At 39.4% G+C, this 23671-nt stretch overlaps 1 protein-coding gene across 2 annotated transcripts in view; it reads right to left on the reverse strand.

The window, feature by feature from the left end:
* Positions 1 to 23671, reverse strand: part of DYM (dymeclin) — a 392231-nt gene that overhangs the window by 205054 nt on the left and 163506 nt on the right. For both annotated transcript variants that reach the window (XM_069568503.1, XM_069568504.1), the window contains exons 12-13: positions 21861 to 21974; positions 20735 to 20829 (exon numbers count right to left, since the gene is read on the reverse strand). In XM_069568503.1, coding sequence (XP_069424604.1) covers positions 20735 to 20829; positions 21861 to 21974 — 209 coding nt within the window. The remainder of the gene's footprint in view (positions 1 to 20734; positions 20830 to 21860; positions 21975 to 23671) is intronic.

Here is a 23671-nt window from a genome sequence, read left to right on the forward strand (position 1 = left end):
GTGAGTCAAGTCAGACTACCGACCTACAAAATTGTGAGATGATGCATTTGTGTTGTTTTGGGGAGTTAAGACTGTGGTGATTTATTATGGCAGTTAAAGGATGCTCACACAGACTTCCTGGAGCAGAGCCTCCTTATCAGCCCGTGAAGGTCTACTTTAACTTTTACCTGGAAGAAAAAAACCCTCTCTTTCTTTTTTAACCTATTAGGGGCTTTCCTGGTGGTCTATGGGTAAGAATCCACCTGCCAATGCCCGGGTTTGATCCCTGGTTATGGAAGCAACTAAGATTCCACACATTGCAGAGCAACTAAGCCCGTGTGCTATACTACTCAGCCCTGCTCTAGAGCCCGGGAGCCGCAACTACTGAAACCTGCACGCCTGGAGCCTGTGCTCCACAGCAAGAGAGGCCACCGCAACGAGAAGCCCAGGCACCACAGTGGAGAGTAGCCCCACTCACTGCAACTACAGCAAGTCCACACACAGCAACGAAGACCCAGCACAGCCAAAAACAATAAATAAATAAGTCTTAAAAAAGAAAAAACTACTAGGATTGTCAGTTTTCAGTTACTCATAGCTGAACCTAAATGTGACTGGTGTACTTGATGAAATCCTTTCAACATAGCACAGCATCATAATCAACTGCTATAAAGACTAAGAGGGCTAAAGGAAAACACTATTTCAAGCTGTGAACACTTCATATAGGAAATGATGACAGACAGGCTTCAATAAGGTTTATTTTCACTTTTTTTTTCTACCTGCAGGAGATATATCGTTACTTCAGACTTCATAACACTTGGTACATGATCCAATTTTAAGAAAATCTAAACAAAATGGCGTAAGATTACAGTGGTATCAGTATCTGGATCAGTCAGGATTAGTAGCTATTTTGGACCATAAAGAAGGCTTAATGTCGAAGAATTGATGCTTTCCAACTGTGGTGCTGGAGAAGACTCTTGAGAGTCCCTTGGACAGCAAGGAGATCAAACCAGTCAATCCTACAAGAAATCAACGCTGAATATTCATTGGAAGGACTGACGCTGAAACTCTAGTACTTTAGGCCACCTGATGCAGAGCCAACTCACTGGGAAAAGATCCTGATGCTGGGAAAGATTGAGGGCAGGAAGAGAAGGGGGTAACAGAGGATGAGATGGTTGGATGGCATCACTGACTTAATGGACATGACTTCGAGCAAACTCTAGGAGATGGTAAAGGACAGGGAAGCCTGGCGTGCTGCAGTCCATAGGCTCACGAAGAGTCAGACATGACTTAGCAACTGAACAACAACATGAAATACAATATACATGAGTAAAATAGATGCAAGTGGTTTGGTAGGAAAGCAAAGCACAATTTTAACTAAGGACTATACATCACCATGAAAGAAAAAAAAAATACCTGTGGCTTGAAAAAAAAAGCTTAAATCTTTTAATTATCACAAAATATTCTATTTCATAATTGCAATAAAAAACCAGACTACTATAAAACCTTCATACTATCCTTTTTTCTTCACAAAGAAGCAAAGACTTCTGCAAACAAAATCTATTTAAGCTAATTCAATCTAAACATGAATGGTCTGAATCTGGATATGAGGAAAACAGAATCTGTATTAAAGACTTGAAAATTTAATTTTTTTGGTGATGGAATGCTTTATTCACACTTCAGGTGTCACCTATCAGAAAGAACTTATAGCTTTTCCTTTCTGTGAGGGTGGTGTGTGAAATATCCATTATGCATTGCTGGTGGATTCTTTACCAGCTGAGCCACAAGGGAAGCCCAAAAATACTGGAGTGGGTAGCCTATCCCTTCTCCAGGGATATTCCCAACCCAGGAATCGAACTGGGGTCTCCTGCATTGCAGGCAGATTCTTTACCAAGTGAGCTTTACCAACTCCCAATACATTAATGGAAATATTTATATAAAGAGCCATTCTCAGTCATGTTATTTGTATTTCAAAAGCGCTTCAATGTGATCAAGCATAGCCCTCTTGAAGAGAATCAACATGCAGAAATTTTTTCATAAACGGTGCAACTCAGGGAGGAAAATAGGCAGGGATGAATTATAGAAGCTAATTATCAATAAATGGGAAATGAACATAAAGCTTTTTAAGAATAAGAATCTAGGGGATGGAAAAGTGTGAACTGGCTGCTCCAAAAGGCAACTATGTAGCCTCTGAGGTGGCAGGAGAACACAGCATGTAACCGAGCAGTCAGATTAGTCCAAACAGGTCTCTTCTTGGCTCACATCATCTAGTAAGATGAACACGCTCTCCCCAGAAAGACGCCTGAAAGACTTTCCCTGCTACCTAATGACACAAAGACACACCTGAGATTCGGGAGTATAATGAGATTTATCTCCTTGAAGCTAACTCCCCTGCAGCTGCTCATTCTGGGTATCTTCATGCAAATTATCCATAAGGGCCTCCTGCTTGAGACCCCAGGGATCACTTTGGGGGAGAGCACCTAAAAGACGAGCTATGAACAAATATCTGTGAAGAGTTCTGAGGGTCGTTAATAATGAACAGTAACAGCCACTGAGAATCAAGTCTGCCATTTTATCCCCAAATTTGGAGAAGAGGTTGGCTAACATATAAATGTGCTAAACACTGTTCTAAAAGGTTTTCATACTGCTACTGATTTAATCTTCACAATGATGCTACAAAATAGGAATTATTATGACCCACATTTTATAGATGAGTAAACGTAGACATGGCAAGGCTAGGTAACTAGTCCAAGATCATACAGCGAACAGAGGAGGGTGCGGTTCTCACTCCAGCGTGCACTGTTCATCGTCAAACACGTCCCCCATGCACGCACAAGGATCTGCTTCCCAGAGCCATATGTGCAGGCATACATGCAAACACCTTAAATGCCCAAATACATGGCATTATTAATTTTATTGGATAGACTCAGGGAATCTTTGAAGCCATCATATTATAGAACTGAACCTTCTCAACACAGAGGACACACAAACACACAATGTGGCTACTAAGTGATGCATGACAAAGGGATGATTCACTTCTCGGGTGGGACATGGCATGCAATTTAAAACTTATCAATTATTTACTTTACTTTTTCATGTAATATATCTTGGAAAGCCCTCTCTCAGTACCCTTACTATTATTCTTTAAAGTCTTTGTAGTTACATACAAATGTATAGATACATATGTATCAGTGTACCATATTTACTGAAATGTCTCTACTGATGGATACCTGAGTTGTTTCTAATCTTTTTATTAAAAAATACTGCCAAAATAAAGTATACACTGTAATGCAGGTGTGACTACTGAGTCACAGCGTAATACATATTAGGATCTGTTCACATATGGCCACTGTTCTTCATAGGAGTTGTACCATTTTTACACTCTCACCAGAAAAGTTCAAGAATGTTTCCACATAACCATGCAAACAAGTTTTTCTAATCTGACAGGTGGAAATGGCATCTCAGTGAAATTGCATTTTTCTTATTAGAGTGATATTGGGCATTTAAAAATATATTTAAGGACTATTTGATACTCTTTTATGTAACTTTAAAACATTTTTAAACTGTGTGAATACATAGTCTTTAGGCAAATTTGTGTCTACCTTCAGAGCATCTACTGGCAGTTCTGGACTTGGCTTGTGTTCAATTACATGTTATTTTTTTCCCCTTTTCAGAATTTGTCAAGAAAGTGAATAGCAATGATTAGACTATGAAGACAATAACCATGTCTGAGTTCCCCTTGGCTTCCCTGGTAGCTCAGCTGGTAAAGAATCTGCCTGCGATGCAGGAGACCTGGGTTTGATCCCTGGTTTAGGAAGATACCCTGGAGGAGTGAATGGCTACCCACTCCAGTATTCTTGCCTGGAGAATCCCATAGAGAGGAGCCTGGTAGTTCCCCTCAGTCTAGCCCAGGGTCTGGTGCACCTCAGGTGTCCAATAAAATGTTTGCCCCCCCCCCAAAAAAAGGGCACAAAAGATGTTCTCTTTGGAAGTTGACAGTGCAATAGCACCACCAAGGGGAACCTGAGCTGAAGCATACCCCCCATCATGTTCTTCAGCAAAGGCTCAAAGCCACAGCAAACACACATTCAACCTGAGTCCATGTGATTGCTACACAAATGCCCCTCTAAACCATCTCTATGCTCTGCCTTCCATATTCAATGCTGCCCCTCAACCTCCCTCAAACAGGACTCCTGCAGCTGCCCGTCAGACAGAACATCTAGCCGGTCACACTGCCATAAGGTCACACAGCCCTAAGCTTTCTCAACCCAAAGATAAGAGCTGCCATTGTCAATCACTGGGTGACCAGCAAGTGTAGCCCATGAGCAATTCCAGGACAGGAACTCCACCCACCTTGGTGTAAGTAAAGACATCATTACTGGAAAGTGGGCGTTTCCTTCTGAACCAAAGAAATTGAACACAGGCAAAAGTCACAGACTTTCTGTGAAATGCAGATAGCATCTGAGCAGATTCGGCTTAATTTTCTCTTTGGAATCAAAATTTAGACATTTATCTTCAGCCTAGAATTTGAGGATGAAAGCAGTAGTTCATTTCTCCAGCTACCCTGGGTAACAATTTATTAGCCTTGTGGCAGCTAGCATCCAAAGACAGCCACAGATGAACCAAGCCTCCCAGGGTTTATGTCTTTGAGTGGTCCTCTATCTCTTGAATTTGTTCTGGTCCTTTGACCTGCTCAGGACTGATAAAATGTGCTGAAAGCGAGGTTGAGGGACAGCTGAGTTAGGTCATAAGAAACCTTAGTTTCTTTTCTTTTTTCTTGAACATTTATTTACTTGTTTGCCTGCGTCAGGTCTTAGCTGCTGCACGTAGGATTTGTTGCAGTCCAGGGGCTCTCTAGCTGTGGCTCACAGGCTCAGCAGTTGTGTTGCTTGGGCTTAGTTGCTCCATGGCACGTGGGATCTCAGTTTTCTGTCCAGAGATCGAACCCAGGTACCCTGTGTTTCAAGGAGGATTCTTAACCACTGAACCACCGGGGAAGTCTCAGAAACCGTTTCTGTCACTCTTGGGATGTTCATTTTTGGGAGCATCCTTCTTGGGAACTTGTGAAAAAACCAAGCTTGGTGGACCAGTCATGTGAGAAAAATGAGGTGCTTCAGTCACCATCTCAACAGACCTCCCAGCTGACAGCTGGCATCACTTGCTGGCCAGGAGACTGGGTCACACTGGACACCCAGCCCAGCTGCTGTCTGAATGCAAGTCTGTGAAAAACCTGGAGTGAGACTTACTCGGTTAAGCAATCAATCCACAGCACTGGGGAAGAGGACTATACATCATGGTTTTAAGTTTTGGGGTGGTTTGTTACACAGCAATAGACAACCAGGACAAATTTATTTTATAGCTACACCCAGGCAAGATGGGCAATAAACTTAAAAGATAATTTAGTACAGTAACTGCCCCAATTTCTGACTTTTAAAGATAGAAACCATGTGCTCTAACAGGGAATAAACATGATTTATATATTCTATATATCCCCTTTCTCTTCCAAACTCTGATAACCCTGTTCTCAATAAATATTTATTAAATGGAAGCATGAATAATACAAACATAGCCAGGTGTTGATTATATTGATGGAAGGAAGTAGGGGTATAATTAATTCAGAAACAGTAGATATTTTAAAAGTATATACAGTGACCCCTGTGATAGAAACACACTCACTGTCTCCATCCCTCTCTCTACAAGGGCATTAAAACAGTGATTCCCAAACTTATCTCAGGGCTCCTTTAGACCCTTGAAAAATTACTGAGGACCCCAAAGAACTTTTTATATGTGGGATAAACATATAAACATTAACTATAGTAGAAGTGAAACAGAAAAATCTAAAACTCTTGTTAATTCATTTAAATATAATCATGAACACATTACATGTTAACATAAATAAAATAATGAGAAACAAACAACTCCTTTCCAATCCAAAAGAAAATGCAATGAAGAGGAGCATTATTTTTGATTTCTGTAAGTCTTTTTACTCTCTGGCTTAACAGAAAACAGATACTCCTTCCTACTTCTGAAGTCAAACCTCCTGCTATATGTTTTTTTAATTGAAGTACACGCAAAAAAATGTAGCCTCAAAAGGGTATCAGCTTGGGAAAGGGAGCAGTATTTCAATGCCCTTTACAGAAAGGTACAGACACTATTCTTTGATATTTCAAGAAAACAAGTGGTAGTTTCTTAAAGACAAGTTAAAAAGGTTGCATCAGACACCATATCAAAAAAACCTTTGAGTCTGTTGCATTCAGATCCATTAGTCTAAATTTTTTTGTACCTACATTTTTGTAATTTTAATGAATCTTTTCACTCACACATAATTTTGAAACTTCATGCATTGGTCATTTGAAAAATACCACTTCACTGAGTTACACAGATCTCCCAAATGTGTCGACACTGCATTATACAGTTTCCCCAAAGTCCCACGTTTATTAATACAATCTTCAATGTCATCACAAACATCTTTAATTATTGGGAAGCTGTCAAACTCGTGGTGCCAAAACAAGTTTTTAAAAATTCCATTTTTGCTTGTAAGTTCCAATTCTATTACTGGCAACCAACACTGGAGGTTGTCTTCTTGAAGTGACAGGCTCATTTTATTAATTTTCAAGAAAATGTCTGCCAAGTCTAAATAACCACAGATTGTCACTTGTTCTTTCATGGGAAAATGGTATCCTATTTAAAAAAAAAAAAAAAAAAGGCTGGTCCAGCTCACAACTCCATCACACACATAATCACTGTAGTTCAGTATGCAAGGATATGTTTTCTTGTGAACTTCACTTCATCACATAGAATATTACAAAGACACGGGCTCAAGAGTCAAGATTTATCACAACTAATCATTTTTACTGTTGTGGCTTTCTTTTTCACCTGCAAATGTGTGACTGTGGAAAATACAGTGATCCCCAGTACAGTCTGGTGCCACTGCCTTGATTTAAGCTAAGGCACCAGCGTTTCCGTAACACTGGTGCAAATGTCAGCTCAGTGGAAACGGCATATAAAGAGCGGTTTCGGTCCATGGCACCTCTGCGGTCTGCGAAGGAAACTGAAAACCTCCACACTGGTGTGATTCAAGAAAAAAAAGACTGTAGGAATTCTAGACAGTAGATATTCCACTCATTCATAACTGGAGAACTTGGGTTTAAAGTGTTGACATCTGTTTCTCCTTTTCAGTATTTATCAACGTCAGGTCTGCCATAAGGAGAAGAAATAACACTTCTAGGCTGGGGCCACTCAAGGATTCCGATTTCAGCTCTGTTACCCTCCGAGGCATCTGATCCTGAACATGCTTCCTCATCTCTCTCTCTGTTTCCTCACCTATGAAACAGAAATTATGTACCACATACAGGGTTACGGTCACACTTGGAGAATCTCCAAATAACAATGACAAGCACTGTGTGTGACAAAGAGTAAGTCCTAAACAAAACAGGATTCTAAATGACTAAGCACCAAAAATATGGCTAATGTCCATATCTGAATGACAGTGGTAATAATGATTTAATTTTTCTCTCTACCACCTGTGGAGGGACCAAATCATAATAGATGTTCATTAAAAACTCATCCTTTAAAACAATGCAGTTTTACTAGGTAAACTGTCAGAAACTGCTTCAATACAAAGGAGGAAAAGGTTGAGACATAAACACAATAACGCCAGTCATGAATCAATATGTTTGTTGAATGGGAACCTAAAGATTCATTATAGTATTCTCTTTAAATACATTTTGAAGTTCCAAGCTAAAAAGGAAAAACCTGATCACTTATTTGAAAAGTTTTAAAATAATACTTAACACTGACTCTAGCTAACTTGATAATCTACAAATTCACAGGTTCAACGTGTCCCCTTCTATATGAGTACATTTTCCACAACAACACACAGCACATGCTCTCCTTGCCACTTCCCAAGCCACTCCATCTGGGAAGCACTGATCTAATCTGCATCTTCAGTCACATCAAATTTTAAAGTCATATGAGTATTTCAATAATCTGACAAATATAGCAAAAATTGAAAAGTTTTCAGAATAGGAAAATAAAGTTGCTCTAAGGTCAGCTTGCCAGATAGCTTATGCAGTAATTGCTTTTATTTTAATACACATTAAAAAAATTTCATGAGCTTTCTCTAGGAATCAAGTTAGTTGAAGTTAAGTTTTGTGAGTTTTTCTGTAACTAGCTAAAAGGGAACCGTATTTATATAAATGAAATTTTAACCTAGGAGAGCAAGTCAGTTGGAGAAAAGAACCACCTCTCTTATCAGTATAAAAGAAGGAAAACTCGAGCACTGCCTGACTGGGGAAGGCTGCAGTGGTAGTCGGATCAGCTGCCTGCTTTCTCCCTGCCACCCCATCATCAGCGTACTTCTTATGCTGCCCTGTGGTTATTAACCCACTGCCTTGGCCAGATTAGAAACTCTCTGAAAGCAGAGCACAAATATATGACGTGAATCTCCCACGACCAGCAATGTCTAACACAAAGCAGACATAGAAAATATCTGATAAATGACTAAATGACCCTTAAATATCTACCCTTGTTTTAAAAAATCACAACCATGTCATAAAATACTCTGAAGAAAACATTATTAGAAGCAGTTACTCTAGTTTCTCAAAGGGTACATTTAGAATCCCAGTAATTTATTTAAGACTAAGTGACTCTAAATGGGAAATCTGTAATGATATGAAGGTCTCTGACTACCTTATATACAAAGGTCCCATGATTATGCTTAAGTAGTAAATAATGACAGGGTTATGTACACTCCTGAATTTCTAGGACTACTGAGTGCATGAAAGTTCATTAAGTGAATAATATACAAGTCTTCCTGGGCTTCAGTGTGGTCTTTATGTTTGACCAATGAAGGTAAGAAAACAGGCACTCCTGGTAGTTATGATGGAAAAATTTAACAGGAGTGTCATATTGGGTTCCTATAGTAGTTTATCTTAACTTGTGGGTCTCAAACCGAAAAAGCCCTTCAGATCCTCTTCAACCAGAATTCCTAAGAAGGTGTGAGTTTGGTTAATCAATCAACTTCTCTCCTACATGTTTAGGAAGGTGTTGTCTGTGTGCCATCCTTGGAAGAACTGAGCAAACTCTCACTCATCTCATTCTCCACAGGGCTGGACTCCCTCATGGAACCCCAACTGAGAAAAGCTGCTACAGTATTACAAAGAGTCTGAGATCCCCCTCATTCACCCTGGACTCCTCTCAGTTACTAAAAGTCAAGAATTTTTAAAAAATACGTCAACAAGGGGAATCACATGCTTAGGAAGGTTGAAAATAACTTACGCAGGACAGGATGTGATATTAAAATACCTTGTACACAAATTATTTGCATGCTTTTAGTTTAAAGCTTCATTTATAAGACGCACTTGACAATGGGAGGTAGTACAGTATTGGGTTGGAGGACAGATAAAGGCCCAGTATTCTCACTGTTCAGCAAGGTGGCCATAAATTAACTACTTGTCTGAAACTTAGTTTCTTCACTATCAAATGAAAATAACAGTACATGTATCATCATATAACACAAATAACATGCATAGGGCTCAGTGTGTAGCATATGGCAGTTGCCAGCTGTACAAAAATAAATAAATAAAAACAAAAATAACAACAGTGGTCTATACGGCATGTTGTTTTCTCCTCATCTAGAGCCAAAGATTTTAACTATGTTCTTTAAATCCAATCAGTGTCAGAATTTCATCACTCATTCCAATACTTACTGAGCCACCATAAACAAGACATGGTGCTGTCTGTCCTCTAACAAGAAAGAATTTTTTCCTTCTGGTAATTCCTAGATGACTGCTATTGAACAGACAATATATTCTAAGTGCTTTAGGCATAATAACCCATTTATTCCTCATGGCAGTCCTAGGAGGATATTCCCATTTTGTAAATGAGGAAATTGAGGCCCATTAAGTGAATGAACAAATGTTAAATGCTCAGAGTACTCATCGGGATTGGTGGTGGGAGTATTTACCTACCTCTGCAGTATCTGCCTTTTCCCAGCTATCCTCCCATCTGTCCTAAAACCACATTCTCCCTTCCCTTGTGGGTCCCTGGCTCAAGTACAATATATCTGATTCTCTGTGTATTTATATTGAACACATGAGTCATTTTAAATCTCTTTACCCTTCTGTTTACTCTCATTTCTCCTCTTAGAATAACCCTTGGTTTTCTTTGTCTTGGAAAATGCTTTTTAACTAAGTCCATGAAGCATGTGCAATTTATCAAGAAGGAAAAGGCTTCAGTAAGTCATTTTTATTTCTCTAACCTGACCTTAGCATTATCAGCATATCAGGTATCACAACTATGTATGTATGGGGAAGGAGGGGAATACGTGTGCATGAACATACACCTTTTCTCTCTTTTGTTCTGGGAGGAACACTAGGCAAGGAGCTGGGAAGCCTGACTGCTACATCCGCTTCTGCAGTAGCGTTCACTGACACTAGTCACATAATAAACCCAGGTGTCAATACGCCGCATGTAAAACGTGCAAACTTCTCTTAGATGTTCTTTAAAGAGCCTTCCAAATATAAAATTTCATGATTTGTGTTTAATACCAAAATATCTGGGTAATGTCAAAGCCACTCAGAAACAAGGTTTTAAGGGCTGCATTCATGACACTGACTCCAGAGCTGAAGATTCATTATGACACGTGGGCAACCCAGAGGCTAGGGAGGCCAGTCAGTGCTTTACTGCTTCTTAGACACAGAAAGCCAATGTGTTAGCAAGTGAGATATAAAAGCTACAACAGGATCAACTAAGCCACCTAATGACCTGATGACAGATTTTTCCAATTGGCAACAGAAAGGCATAACTAGGCACTAAGACTACAGGGGAAGAGTTCTCTGATGTTTCTGCACATCTTGTAAGCAGAAGCATTAACAGCCTCGTGCTCTGGGTTTTCTTTTCATGGATTTTGTAGAGTGAACAGACACAGAAAGTAGAAATAACGACTCCCCTCAAAAACAGAGGGCAGTTTGCTGCTACCAAATATTTTAAAGGTGTCTCCATCCAAAGCAAAGTTTGGGCAGGTTTGCTTGAAGCCTATTATAAAAGATGGGGTTTCCTAAACTCTGATAGCTCAGTTGGTAAAGAATCTGCCTGCAACGCAGGAGACCCCAGTTGGATTTCTGGGTCAGGAAGATCCCCTGGAGAAGGGAAAGGCTACCCACTCCACTATTCTGGTCTGGAGAATTCCATGGACTGTATAGTCTATGGGGTTGCAAAGAGTCAGACACGACTGAGCACCTTTCACTTTCCTAAGCCCGGGGTTCTCTACTATAATGCAAACCACTGCGTGTGCACATGTCACTGGACCCTGGTCACGCTGCCCTGTGAGCATGGGGAACCTCACGAGAAAATTAGGGTACTCTGGTTCACACTACTGTGAGCAACAAACTGTCCTTTGTCTCTGACTCCCCCATGAAATCTTGAGTCTCTACCAGGACCCACAAAACTGTGCTGGCTCATTTGTTAACCTGAAGGTAGAGTAAGAATCTCAGATCCTTCACAGCAGTAGACAGGAATGGGGGCTAGATAATTCTAGGCTAAGAGAACAAAGTCTGAACTCTCCCATTCATTACCTCTGTAATGTGACTGCAACATTTTATAAAGTGCTATGCAAATTATTCTAATGTTTAACTTTCCATGTGACAATCTTGTCCACAAAGGTCAACTTTTACTTAAAAGAAACAAAAATTCAGATAAATGTATGAGATGCTTCTTTAAAAACTGACATTTTGAATGTGCAGCAGTCTAAACTGAAACTTAAACTTTCAGTTACAAACTTTCCACATGTCCTCTCAAATCTACCAAGATGCTATGCTGTATGATGGCAGGAATCTCTGAACAGTAAGAAATTTTCTATTGGAAACTTACAAGTTTTCAACTGGGAGCTGTCTAAATGCTCTCAATTTAACTTCTAAAGAAAGGGCTAAATTGAAAAGCAAACCATGTCACAGCTTTCCTTAAAAAAATGTAGCTACTTTCAAAGTACCACTGGCTGTAGGAAGTGCAGGAAGCCAGATTTTTAAGGCAAAACATTCCTCTCCTTCCTTTCTTGGCTACTGCTTTGCCAAGAGCAAACAAGGATCAGCAAAGACCAAAGCAATGGAGAAACTGGAATTACTTTATGGCCCAGGCACTGGGCTAGAACAAGTTAATTCTGTCTTTTAAAAAATAAATCACATAAGTTTAAAAGAAATACGCTGCAAAACCACTGCTCAGACCTCCTACCAATCCAAAATAAAATACTATTATTAAACCCCTTCATCTAAAAAACAAAACAAAAACTTCCTATATATATTCAATGAGGTCTTCACTGCCTACATTTCCCAAGTATTTCCCTCAATTTGATGATCCTTTGGGCAAGGAATCACAATCTAGGGATATTAACAGAGAACAAGAGATTTTTTGGTAGGAAAGCTATGTAGATTTATTTTTAGACTAAAATGACTTCAAAATGTTATTATAAAGTAGAGCTACAAAAGACTTTATAAGCCAATTATTAACTTTGACAACACTACAACAAAGCAGGTATTATATATCATCTTAGAGATGGAAAACAGAAGTTAAACAACTTACCAAGATTTTAGAAACAAAGCTGAACTACTTGCTATTACTCTTAATATCAGATAATTCTTCCCTAAAGAAACAATTTCCTGACTACAATGAAATCAGATAATGGTATGAGGCTGAAACTGAATTAAGTTTTAAAAAATAAAACCAATATGACTATAACACTTAATTTCTAGATACAATGAATGGCATTAGTTTGAAATTAAAATGTAAACAAATACGAAACTAAAGAAGACCTTGGCAGTGGTACATATGTAGCAAAAGCTCAATACATACTTACTAAATTGCAAGTAAAATCTAACATCAAGGATTAGATGTAAGAAAAATATTAAACATTTCAGACTGAAGATACAGTTCTTGTCCTTTCCATGTTTATTTTCCAGGAACATATCCATATACTATGCATTGCAAGAGCTGACACATCCTTACTTTTCTCAATTATCCAGTTCAAGTAAGAAAGAGTGAAAGAAATAGAGAAAAGGAAGGGGGAGGATGGGGAAAAGAAAGACCCTCCAGTCTTTGCTACTGTAACTGTAAGGACTTAGCTATATAAGGAAGCTGAAATGAGAGTTCGAGAGCAGCAAATGGAATAACCAAGGGCTTGTCCACCCTAGATTACAGAGAACCACCTGTTTCAGAACCCCCAGAGGGTTTGGATCGATGGTCCCATGGTAGGTGAGTTACTCTCATTAATAATGTTCTGCCAGTCTTTCCATGAAGTGCTGGGGAATGAGCATGGGATTTTAATCTGGACAAACTCGTGACAGCACTTATCAGCTGTGCAACACCAACACCCTAAATTATGTAAGTCTCCAGACTTTCCCTAGTCCTAAATACAACAAAAAAGAGACAAGTAAGGAGACACTACAGGTGACAGGTATGAATTCCCCATCAAATGGACATTACATTTTAAAATAAGACAGTATTCCTGAAACATCAAAATCAGGGGAAACAACCAGTGTTATTATATATTTGAATATTTTATGTTGTATAATATAAACACATCCCAACAACAAAAAGTCCATTTTGCTCCTTAACATTGTCTTGTATGTTTCCAGTTCAATGTATTAGCTGGTTTAGGGAGAAAAAAAAAGAACTTCTGAAGACTTAATTGAGTGAGGACAAACGTGAGGAAGCCTAAGATGGTAAGCTAATACTAGAAGGTATTTAAAAGCAAATTGTCCAACTTTCTTTGAGGCCATGAGCTATTCTAAAAGATCTAAATTTGTTGAAAACAAAGGAACTAACAACCCAGCATTAAACAAGCCAACCTGTGCTTTTTGTAGTCTTCAGAAAAAAGCTGAGTTATATATACATATATCATATATACAGAGCAAAACAAGCCACCTTACATAAACTACCAATCTGGGCTAGACAAAGAAAAGACGGAAAGCAGTGAACCTGGCTACAGTCTGAAGAGTATGTGCTTACTGCTAGAGGCTGTTAACAGTACGAAAAGGTGGCATAAATTATGGATTGAAGAATTAAAAAAATTTTTAAATTACATGATCAGATTTTACCAAAAATATCTCAACAGCACTGTACTGTTCTAACCAAATGGTTTCAGTGACAATCTAATCTATGTTTTATATTATTTTATTCTCAGGAAATTTAAAAGACCATAAAATTTTCAGTAATCATTAACTTCACAAGTTTTAAGAAGCAGCAAATATCTGCAAAGCAGGATGAATCAATTTAGATGAAGTCTCAAGAATGATGAGTGCCAGAACCAAGCTTTAAATTCAGGATGCCAGACCATCTTCTAAGAATCAGTCACTTGGTATTTATTAAAATCCTCTTGTGTGTCTACTGACAGCTACTCTCATAAAGTGATCCAAAGAAATTCAAGACATATCCTTTACCCCCAGTAATTACTACTCTGCTTAAGCAACAAGACTTTCAACTTTGGGCCAGGTCAGTGAGTCAGTCACAAGGACCTACACTGGCCAGGTCAAGATTCTGAAGTTCTCTCTCCTCAACACTCTCCACTGTGAGAATCCATATTTTCTAACATGTGACTTTTTCCTTTCCCTGGCCCCTTTCCTCTCCATTTCTACCTTAGAAACTAGCTCCCAGACCAGAAACTGACTGTGTGATCGCTAGACTGCTACAAAGAAATAAACAGAGCCAGAGGGGTGGGTTTAAAGAAAAAAAAGGCCTAGAAGCTGTACTGGTGGTGGGGGTGGAGGGCACCTGATCACTGTAGGTTCAAGATAAAACAGAATGGAGGGTAAGGAAGCTGGTGGGAAAGAACCTACAGAGAGAAGAGGTGCCACCAGGAACTGCCTCAACTTCTTTCTGGTATCAGACCACAATTATCCAGACACAGGAGAGCAACTATGAGAAAGGAGGGAACTATAATGATTCAGTAAGGACAGAGTGCTGAGTGTCAAGTAGCAATAGAAGATGAAGAGCAAAGGGCAGGGGACTTCCCTGCTGGTCCAGTGGCTAACAGTCCGCACTCCCAATGCAGGGGGCCTAGGTTCGATCCCTGGTCAGGGAACTAGATCCCACATGAAACAACCAAGAGTGCATCTGTCACAACTAAGACCCAGTGAAAGTCGCTCGGTTGTGTCCAGCTCTGTGCAACCCCGTGGACTATACAGTCCATGAAATTCTCCAGGCCAGAATATTGGAGTGGGTAGCCTTTCCCTCCTCCCTTCTTCAGGGGATCTTCCCAACCCAGGGATCAAACCCACGTCTCCTGCATTGCAGGCTCTCTTCGCCAGCTGAGCCACCAGGAAAGCCCAGGGAAGACCCAGTGCTGCCAAATAAATATTTTGTTTTAAAAAGCAAAGGGCAGGGCTCAGATCATGTCACTCTAGGACAAGGCTGCCCAGCACTGCTGTTGGGGATAGACAGTTCTTTGCTGTCAAGTGTATTACAGGATATTTAGCAATATCCCTGGCCTCTACCCACTAGATGTCAGAAGCAACCTCCTCCCCAGTTGTTCCTAAAGAAAAAACAAAATAGCAAGAAAACAAAACAACAACAACAAAAACACCTTGACTCTCAACCTTGCCAGATGTGCCCTGAGGGCAAAACCTACCTGTGTCTGAGAGCCATGACTTATGAGGAGGTTGAATTTTTACCAGCTGGCAACAGGAAGCCATTTAAGGATTTTAAGCACAGGAAGCAACACAGATTTGCTTTTCAAATGAATGGAACACTGCAAAGATCAACTGCAGAGGAGCAGGGAGGGAAGCAAAAGGGCAAGGCCAACTAAAGACCTAGTTTTGGATGAAGATGATAAACACATGAACCAAGACAAGGTAAATCAGAAAAGAGGGCGTAAAGGCACGCTACAAAGATAGAGTGAAGAATGCCAGGGTCCAGTCAGATAGAGCATGTGACGAGAAGGAACAGACACTACGGAATTATTTGCAGGCTTCTGACTTGGTAATTTAGATGGCTGCAATGAGGGACATTATCTTAGATATGGAATTCAACAGGAAGAGCACGTTTAAAAATGAGTTTTGTTGTAAACATAATAAAAGTCTGACAAAAGTGTGGAACATTCAAGTAGCAAAGCTAGAAGAGTTAGGGTTAAGGTGACCAACACTCATGGTGAACACTACGCATCACTTTACAAATATTCACTGAGATAGCAACTATCATCACCCGATTAAGTAACTTCTCCAAGATTCCACAGTTAGTCAGTTTTGAAGCTGAGGTCCCAAACTCAGAATCTGTGCTCGTAACTGCTACACTGTACTGCCTGCCTCAGGAAAAAAGAGAAAAGACCGGGATTATATATGTAGATCTGGATGGTCTTCAGTATAGGTAAAGTCACAGGCATAGATGTGAACTTCCAAGGAAAAGAAGCAAAGAGAGAAGAACCTAATATGAAATGCTGGAGAAAAGTATGTGTGTGCTTAGTCATTCAGTTGTGTCTGACTCTTTGCGACCTCATGGACTGTAGCCCAACAGGCTGCACTGTCCATGCGGATTCTCCAGGTAAGAAAACTGGAGTTGGTTGTCATGTCCTCCTCCAGGAGATCTTCCCAACCCAGGGATCAAACCCAGATCTCCCACACTGCAAGTGGATTCTTTACCATCTGAGCCACTAGGGAAGCCCAAGAATACCGGTGCCTATCCTTTCTCCAGGGGATCTTCCCGACCCAAGAATTGAACTGGGGTCTCCTGCATTGCAGGGGGATTCTTTACCAGCTGAGCTGCTGCTGCTGCTAAGTCGCGACCAAGGGCCAAAGCTGGAGGAGCCAGAGGAAGGAGCTGTGAGGAAGGAGGTGGTGGGATGAGAGAGGCAACAGGGAAAGTCTTTTAAGGGCAAGAAGTATGTGATAATGTATTTGTAACTCACAACAATCTCTTGCATAAGATCTACTCTACATCAATATTTTAACTGAATTAATAACCCTATAGTTCCAAATAATGATCATATCAAATATCCATATTCACAGTACTTTCAAAAAATTTCACAGGTGAGCAATACCCGTATCATGTATGTTTGCAGTTTTCCTGGAATACCAAAGATCTGTGGAACACACAGTGTCATTTAATATGAAACAACACCTTAGATACCATATGAAATCATTCCATATAAAACGGTGGAAACAGTGTCAGACTTTATTTTTGGGGGGCTCCAAAATCACTGCAGATGGTGACTGCAGCCATGAAATTAAAAGACGCTTACTCCTTGGAAGGAAAGTTATGACCAACCTAGATAGCATATTCAAAAGCAGAGACGTTACTTTGCCAACTAAGGTCCGTCTAGTCAAGGCTATGGTTTATCCTGTGGTCATGTATGGATGTGAGAGTTGGACTGTGAAGAAGGCTGAGCGCCGAAGAATTGATGCTTTTGAACTGTGGTGTTGGAGAAGACTCTTGAGAATCCCTTGGACTGCAAGGAGATCCAACCAGTCCATTCTGAAGGAGATCAGCCCTGGGATTTCTTTGGAAGGAATGATGCTAAAGCTGAAGCTCCAGTACTTTGGCCACTTCATGCGAAGAGTTGACTCATTGGAAAAGACTCTAATGCTGGGAGGGATTGGGGGCAGGAGGAGAAGGGGACGACAGAGGATGAGATGGCTGGATGGCATCACTGACTCGATGCACGTGAGTTTGGGTGAACTTCAGGAGTTGGTGATGGACAGGGAGGCCTGGTGTGCTGCGATTCATTTGGTCGCAAAGAGTCAGACACAACTGAGCGACTGAACTGAAGACTTTTTAAAGCTTTATTCACATTTAACTTTCACAGTAATGAAACATGTTACTCTGTTTTGCATTTTGTTGATGAGCACATGAAAATACTGACTCCTCTAAGCTTGCAAATGATGGATACAAAACTGTGCAGTCCCTTCCTAAAAAAGGATTTAACAAACGTAAATGTGAAAACTAATGATTTCTCACTTGAAGGGGCTGTTACGGCATCTGGTGAGTCTTGAGATGTGCTGCTGTAATAAATCTTCTGTGTATCTAAACAGTTTTGGGTTATGCATTCCTTATTATACTTTACGATTTTATACCCTAAACACAAACATTTAGTGGAGAATGAGTTTCCTCAAGATACAAAAAAAGCTTGCTCCCACTTCCAATTCAAGACAAGTATTTCCTAAGGAATTAAATCTTATTTCCAGGCCCAAACTCAAAGTACTTTCCAAACTGTAAGGCATGAACAAATCATTCTGGAATCTTGTAGAAATGGAAGGTTCTGATTCGGCAGATCTGAAGTGGGGCCAACATTAAGCCTTTCTAAAGCTCCCTCCAATGCGATACAGATGCTCTGGTCTAGCTACTCCATCATGGCACCTGGACCAGAAGCGCTGACCACACTGGGGAACTGTGAGAACTGCACGGCCTTCAGTGTGACAAACAGCAGACCAACATCAGCTAACACTGATAACTCTAGACATTTAAAGTCTTTCTTTTCAGATCCATTTACAACTCACTCATTGACTTTTCTTTTTTTGTTGGTATAGAAAATGAGATCTTTTCTATTCCTTCCATTGTCCTGAACTGTGAATCTAATAGTTTATAAACTCCTCCACAGGAAGGACCCAGCTGGTTCTTCCAAGCTTCTCTCCTATAATCCCTGCACCAGTCCACAACATATCAAATGAATGAAGCAGTTATCTTCTAAATGTAAATCATGCTCTCTCACCTCTTGTTTTGGGTTGTTTGGTTGATGCTTTCCCCTATCAGGCCAGTCTCTAGAGCTGTCCCTCTCTATTTATTTGCCCAATTTTTTTAATGAGATGTGACCTCACCATTCTCTAAACCAACCTCTCACCCTCACTGCAGAGATTTTTCTTTTCACTCTAATATTTACTACATTCTGCTGGAATTTATTATATGTTGTTTTTTTTTTTGCCTAATCTTGGCTACTGAATTACAAACTATGTAAGGGCAGTAATTCTTATAACTAATTTTGATATGCTTGGCACTGCCTAACACAGTTGTGCACTAAATGCTAAAAAAAAAAGCGTGCCAGTAAAATGAATTAAAGCACTACTCCTTAATGATAATAAATGACCTAAATATTCCCAAATCATAAATTTAATATTTCTTATTTCTCCAAATACCACTGGCTTTCTACTTTAGTCAGCACAGAAAGGTGAGTTCCAAAGTTGAGTCCAAAGTCAGTCAAATGGACAATCTCTCAAGCACAAACCAAAAAAATAAAATAAAATTCAAAATGATGTATTATTAAAGCAGTGAGTCAAAGAAAATTATCTTGTGCTAAATTCTGAAGACAAATAGACTAAGAACCTAAGTTAATTATGACTAATTATTAAAAATGAGCCCAGGTCAATAACTGTCTCTAACCAAAGGATGGAAAGTGAGATCTGAGTTTAAAAGTGACATGGAGCTGTGATCATCACCAATGACTGGAACACCACTAATCGTCAGGGCTGCACTGCCTCAAAACCAAGCATTAAAAGAAAGGATCTAGTATCACTGAATGCACAACAAATGGTCTACTTGGGAGTTACTAGGACAATACTGAGCATCCTGCCTGAACATGAGAAAGTACCCGTGTTTGTAAAATCTTGCAGATGATATTCATTCATTGGCTTGTTAATTAGTTTCCCTAACCTGAAAGACTGTCTTTGGCAAAGAACAGGGAAGGGACGAGAGTTTCTGGTGATGTTTTGACAAGTAGAATAATGGCTCCCTGAGAATGTCCACATCGCCTCTCCATGAACCTGTGAATATTTGACCTTACAAGGAAAGAGGGACTTGAGCTGTGATTCAGCCGAGGGCCTTGAGGTGGGTAGATCATCCTGCATTATTCAGGTAGGGTCAAGGCATTCACAGGAGTCCTCAAAGTAGAAGAGGTCATTGGAGTGATGAGATGTGAGGAGGACTCAACAGCCTACTGTTGCTGGCTTTGAAAACACAGGAAGGGGCCATGAGCCAAGGAATGTGGGCAGCTTCTGGTAGCTGGAAAAGGCAAGGAAAGAGACTCTCCTCGAGGGCCTTCAGAAAAGGATACAGACCTCCTGATGTCTTGATTTTAGCCTGGTGAGACCCCTGTTGAATGTCTAACCTACAGAATTGTATAGCAAATGTGTGGTTTTTTTTTAAAATTTATTTAATTGGAGGCTAATTACTTTAAAATATTGTAGTGATTTTTGCCATACAATGTGTGTTAAGCCACTAATTTGTGGTAATCCATTATGGCAGCAATGCATACATGCATGCTTAGTCACTTCAGTCGTGTCCAACTCTTTGCAACTCCGTGGACTGTAGCCTGCCAGGCTCCTCTGTCCATGGGATTTCCCAGGCAAGAATACTGGAATGGGTCACCATTTCCTTCTCCAGCAACAGGAAATAATAAAATGGTTAACTGCTATGAAAAAAATTCTCTAAAACAAGTAGATAACTCCTTTTTAAAAGGGCAGAGTGATGCTTAGCAAATACGTGAATCAAGATTTAGTTTGCATTACTAAGGAATAGACCTGCTCCTCTGCAAAAGGCTATCACACAAGCTTAAACCTAGATTTTTATAAAAAGGTTGAAAGCAAATACAACTGACTCTGATTAAAAAGTCTGCGTTAGAAAACAAAGCAAACAAAGCAGAACAAGGTATTTTTAACCAAACAAGAAGGTGATTAAAAATTAAGTAGAAAAATGTGATATTCCTCATAGATAGCATTTAAAAGGGACCACCATAGTATTCTTTTCAAAAAACCAAAACCAGCATCTCTTTCTTAGCTGTGTTTACCTGACGATCCTCTGGGCAGCATACTGATGGAGGGAACGAAACTGTGCAGACATATTCGCTAGAGCCGCCAGACAGTTTGTGTGAAGGTACTTGTCCTGCCAGAGAGCAGATGTTTGAACACACATCAGAGAGAAGTTTAAAACACACATCAGGTCTTCTAGACATTTTCAGCAAGGTTAACCAGAAGCAAGTGGAAAGTCAACTGTCACTAATTTCAGAAAATTCAGACCCACAATCCGTTTCCTTTAATTCCAAAACCCGTAAAGTGCAGAAAGTTTTTTCACCACTAATTTGGAAGCAACATCTGGCACAAAAGACGATGATGGTATCTATGGTCTTCATTAAGCCCACCCTGGAGAAGACTGAAATATTTCACTGCAGAAATATTAATGTCTAGTTACAGTGTATGGCTCCAGAACCTAACAATTACATATTGTGTAGTGTAAGAACTATAATTATCTTTCTAAAATAAAAAAATTCTCCATTCTAAAACACACACGTGGCCCCAAGAGGTTCAGATAAAAGATTGTAGACATGGAGAGTTTCAGATAAAAGATTGTAGACATGTATCTACATCAGCCTCCCAGAAGGGAGTAACTAAAAATGGTGTAGTAAACTTGACCATTTCCCTGAGCTATGAATTCTGTATACTACTTCTCCAGTGGCTGGAGCTGATATCTGCTCTAAGGTATACCAAATACAACCTAGTTGAAATTTTCCTTTCACTCTTTAAAGTGAAACTATTATCTTTTCTTCTATGCTTCTGTCCCATCTGAATTCATATTTTCTTGTGTCTGCATCTTCTTAAAGTTTGTTGCTGCCACTTCTTAAACTTAAGTCAGTTTTATCAGTTCGGCAAAGGCATACAATATCTTTTATCTAAAGTTGCTACACTGCTTATTTACTATTCATGTAAAATCTCTCTGATCATACAACCTATGAAATACTCAGACATAGACACTAGAAACATTACCTTAGGATCATAATACAGAGAATAAATGCTGATCTATACTTTTCTACCATATTCCATGAGAATGTTAGCACTCTAAATATTGAGACTGCTTTAAACTATAGTCTTTATTGCATTGTATATACAAAGGTAGAAAAACAGCTATGGAATACTTACTCTTGTCCTTGTCATGTTGTACTGAATGGTTCTTATTACAACCAGTATCAGGAGACTTCCCAGTGAAATTTCAGTTAAAACCCGCTCTGAATACCAAGTAATATTTTTTAACATCTGTAATGGGGAAGAAAAGTTTAAGTAAGTATGATTGCTTTATGGAAGAAGGGATTATCCATGCCTACAATTTCTGATAAGCCATGGATTTGCTCTGAAGGTGAGTTACATAGTATGCAAAAATAAATCATGACAATTTCAGTTCAAGATAGCAAAACTGTGATGTATTTACTTCTTCTTCATTCTCAAATTAAAAGAAAAATAGACGACAATATCATTAGTAGACAAAAAGGCGCTGTATCTAAAAAGGTAGGTATGGAAGATAAGACTGACAGCACAACCGTCAGAGGTCCCTCATTTGAAAGCAAAAAATAAGAAAACCAAGGAGTGTCTTGAAAAGTAGAGTTGTCGCAACAACCACAGAAAATCTGCATCCCTGTGTCAAGGAGAGACCAACAGTGTAAATTAGCCAAGGTTTTCAAGAAGAGATGGGCCCACGCTCTGCTCAGACTCTTCAGAGCAGGAGGCTCTGGGGCTTGCCTCCATGCCTCGGTAAGTGAGAACTGTCTAGCTTCAGTTGGTGTAGTTCCACAGCCATGCAACACAGAGAAACAGACAGAAAAACTGCGCAACACCACAGCCAATTCTGGGCCACAGTGAAGGAGGTAAAACGCACAAAACCCAACAGGCGCCACTGGCACAGAACTCCCCTAACATCCTCATCCACTGAGGTCACCCCCACTTCTTTTCTCCTTGACATGGAGCCAAGGTGCCACATTCTGTCCATCTATTCATGGAAAAGAACAAGACTTCTGGCTGATTCCTGCCCTCTCTCTGCAGTGGACTCTTACCATCCACATCTTCCAAAAGGAGGCAAGCCCCACCTTTCAAAACAAGTGAGTCTGACTTTCTTTTACAACTATGAACGGACAACAAGAAGCTACAGAAAAAGCAGAGAAATTCAGTAATCTAAAAGATAAGCTGAATCCAATCAAGCCTCTGTTCTAACTGCCAGTAAGTATGAAATGCAGAGGACTGAAAAACATGATAAATAACACAATGATATAATCAGCCAAAGCCAAATGTATGAAATTCTACTAAATAAACAAGCCAGTTTCTATAAAAAATAAATGGTGTAGTAGGGAGAGAGAGGAAAACACTGTTGCAGATTAAGAGTTAAGAACTAAATGCATTAAGCAGGCTTTGGAAACTGATTCAAATCAACCAAGTCAAGAAAGACAGTTTAAAGAAAACTGAATATTAGTAGGCACAATAAAATATTGTCAATATTGTTGGATGTGATAATGGCGCTATATTTATTTTTTTATGCTCACATTTATGGGCATGAAATATTTAAATATTTTCAAATGAAATTTTATATATATGATTTATAGGATTAAGAAATCTATTTTAGCCAAAACAGAAAAGGCAGAGAGGGTGGAGTGGGTAGATGAAATAAGAACATAAGACTGTTGATGAATCATAGAAATTCATTATACTATTTTTTCCAATTATGTTTACATTTATTGGGTTTATAATTAAAATTTTACTAAATAAAAAATAATATGAAAGCTAAATTGTATGAATTAAGTATTATAAATAATGTTGCATGAAATAAATAAAAATAAAGTGAAACTAAACAAGAAGAACAAACAGACCCCCAATTAAACAAAGATAATTTAAGAGACTGGGGAAACTTTTTAAAAATTCTAATCAGTACTTTTGATGAGATCTGACAGAATACTGTTAACCACAAA

The sequence above is a fragment of the Ovis canadensis genome, chromosome 23, assembly GCF_042477335.2.
Source record: "Ovis canadensis isolate MfBH-ARS-UI-01 breed Bighorn chromosome 23, ARS-UI_OviCan_v2, whole genome shotgun sequence".
In the NCBI taxonomy this organism is placed as follows: domain Eukaryota; kingdom Metazoa; phylum Chordata; class Mammalia; order Artiodactyla; family Bovidae; genus Ovis; species Ovis canadensis.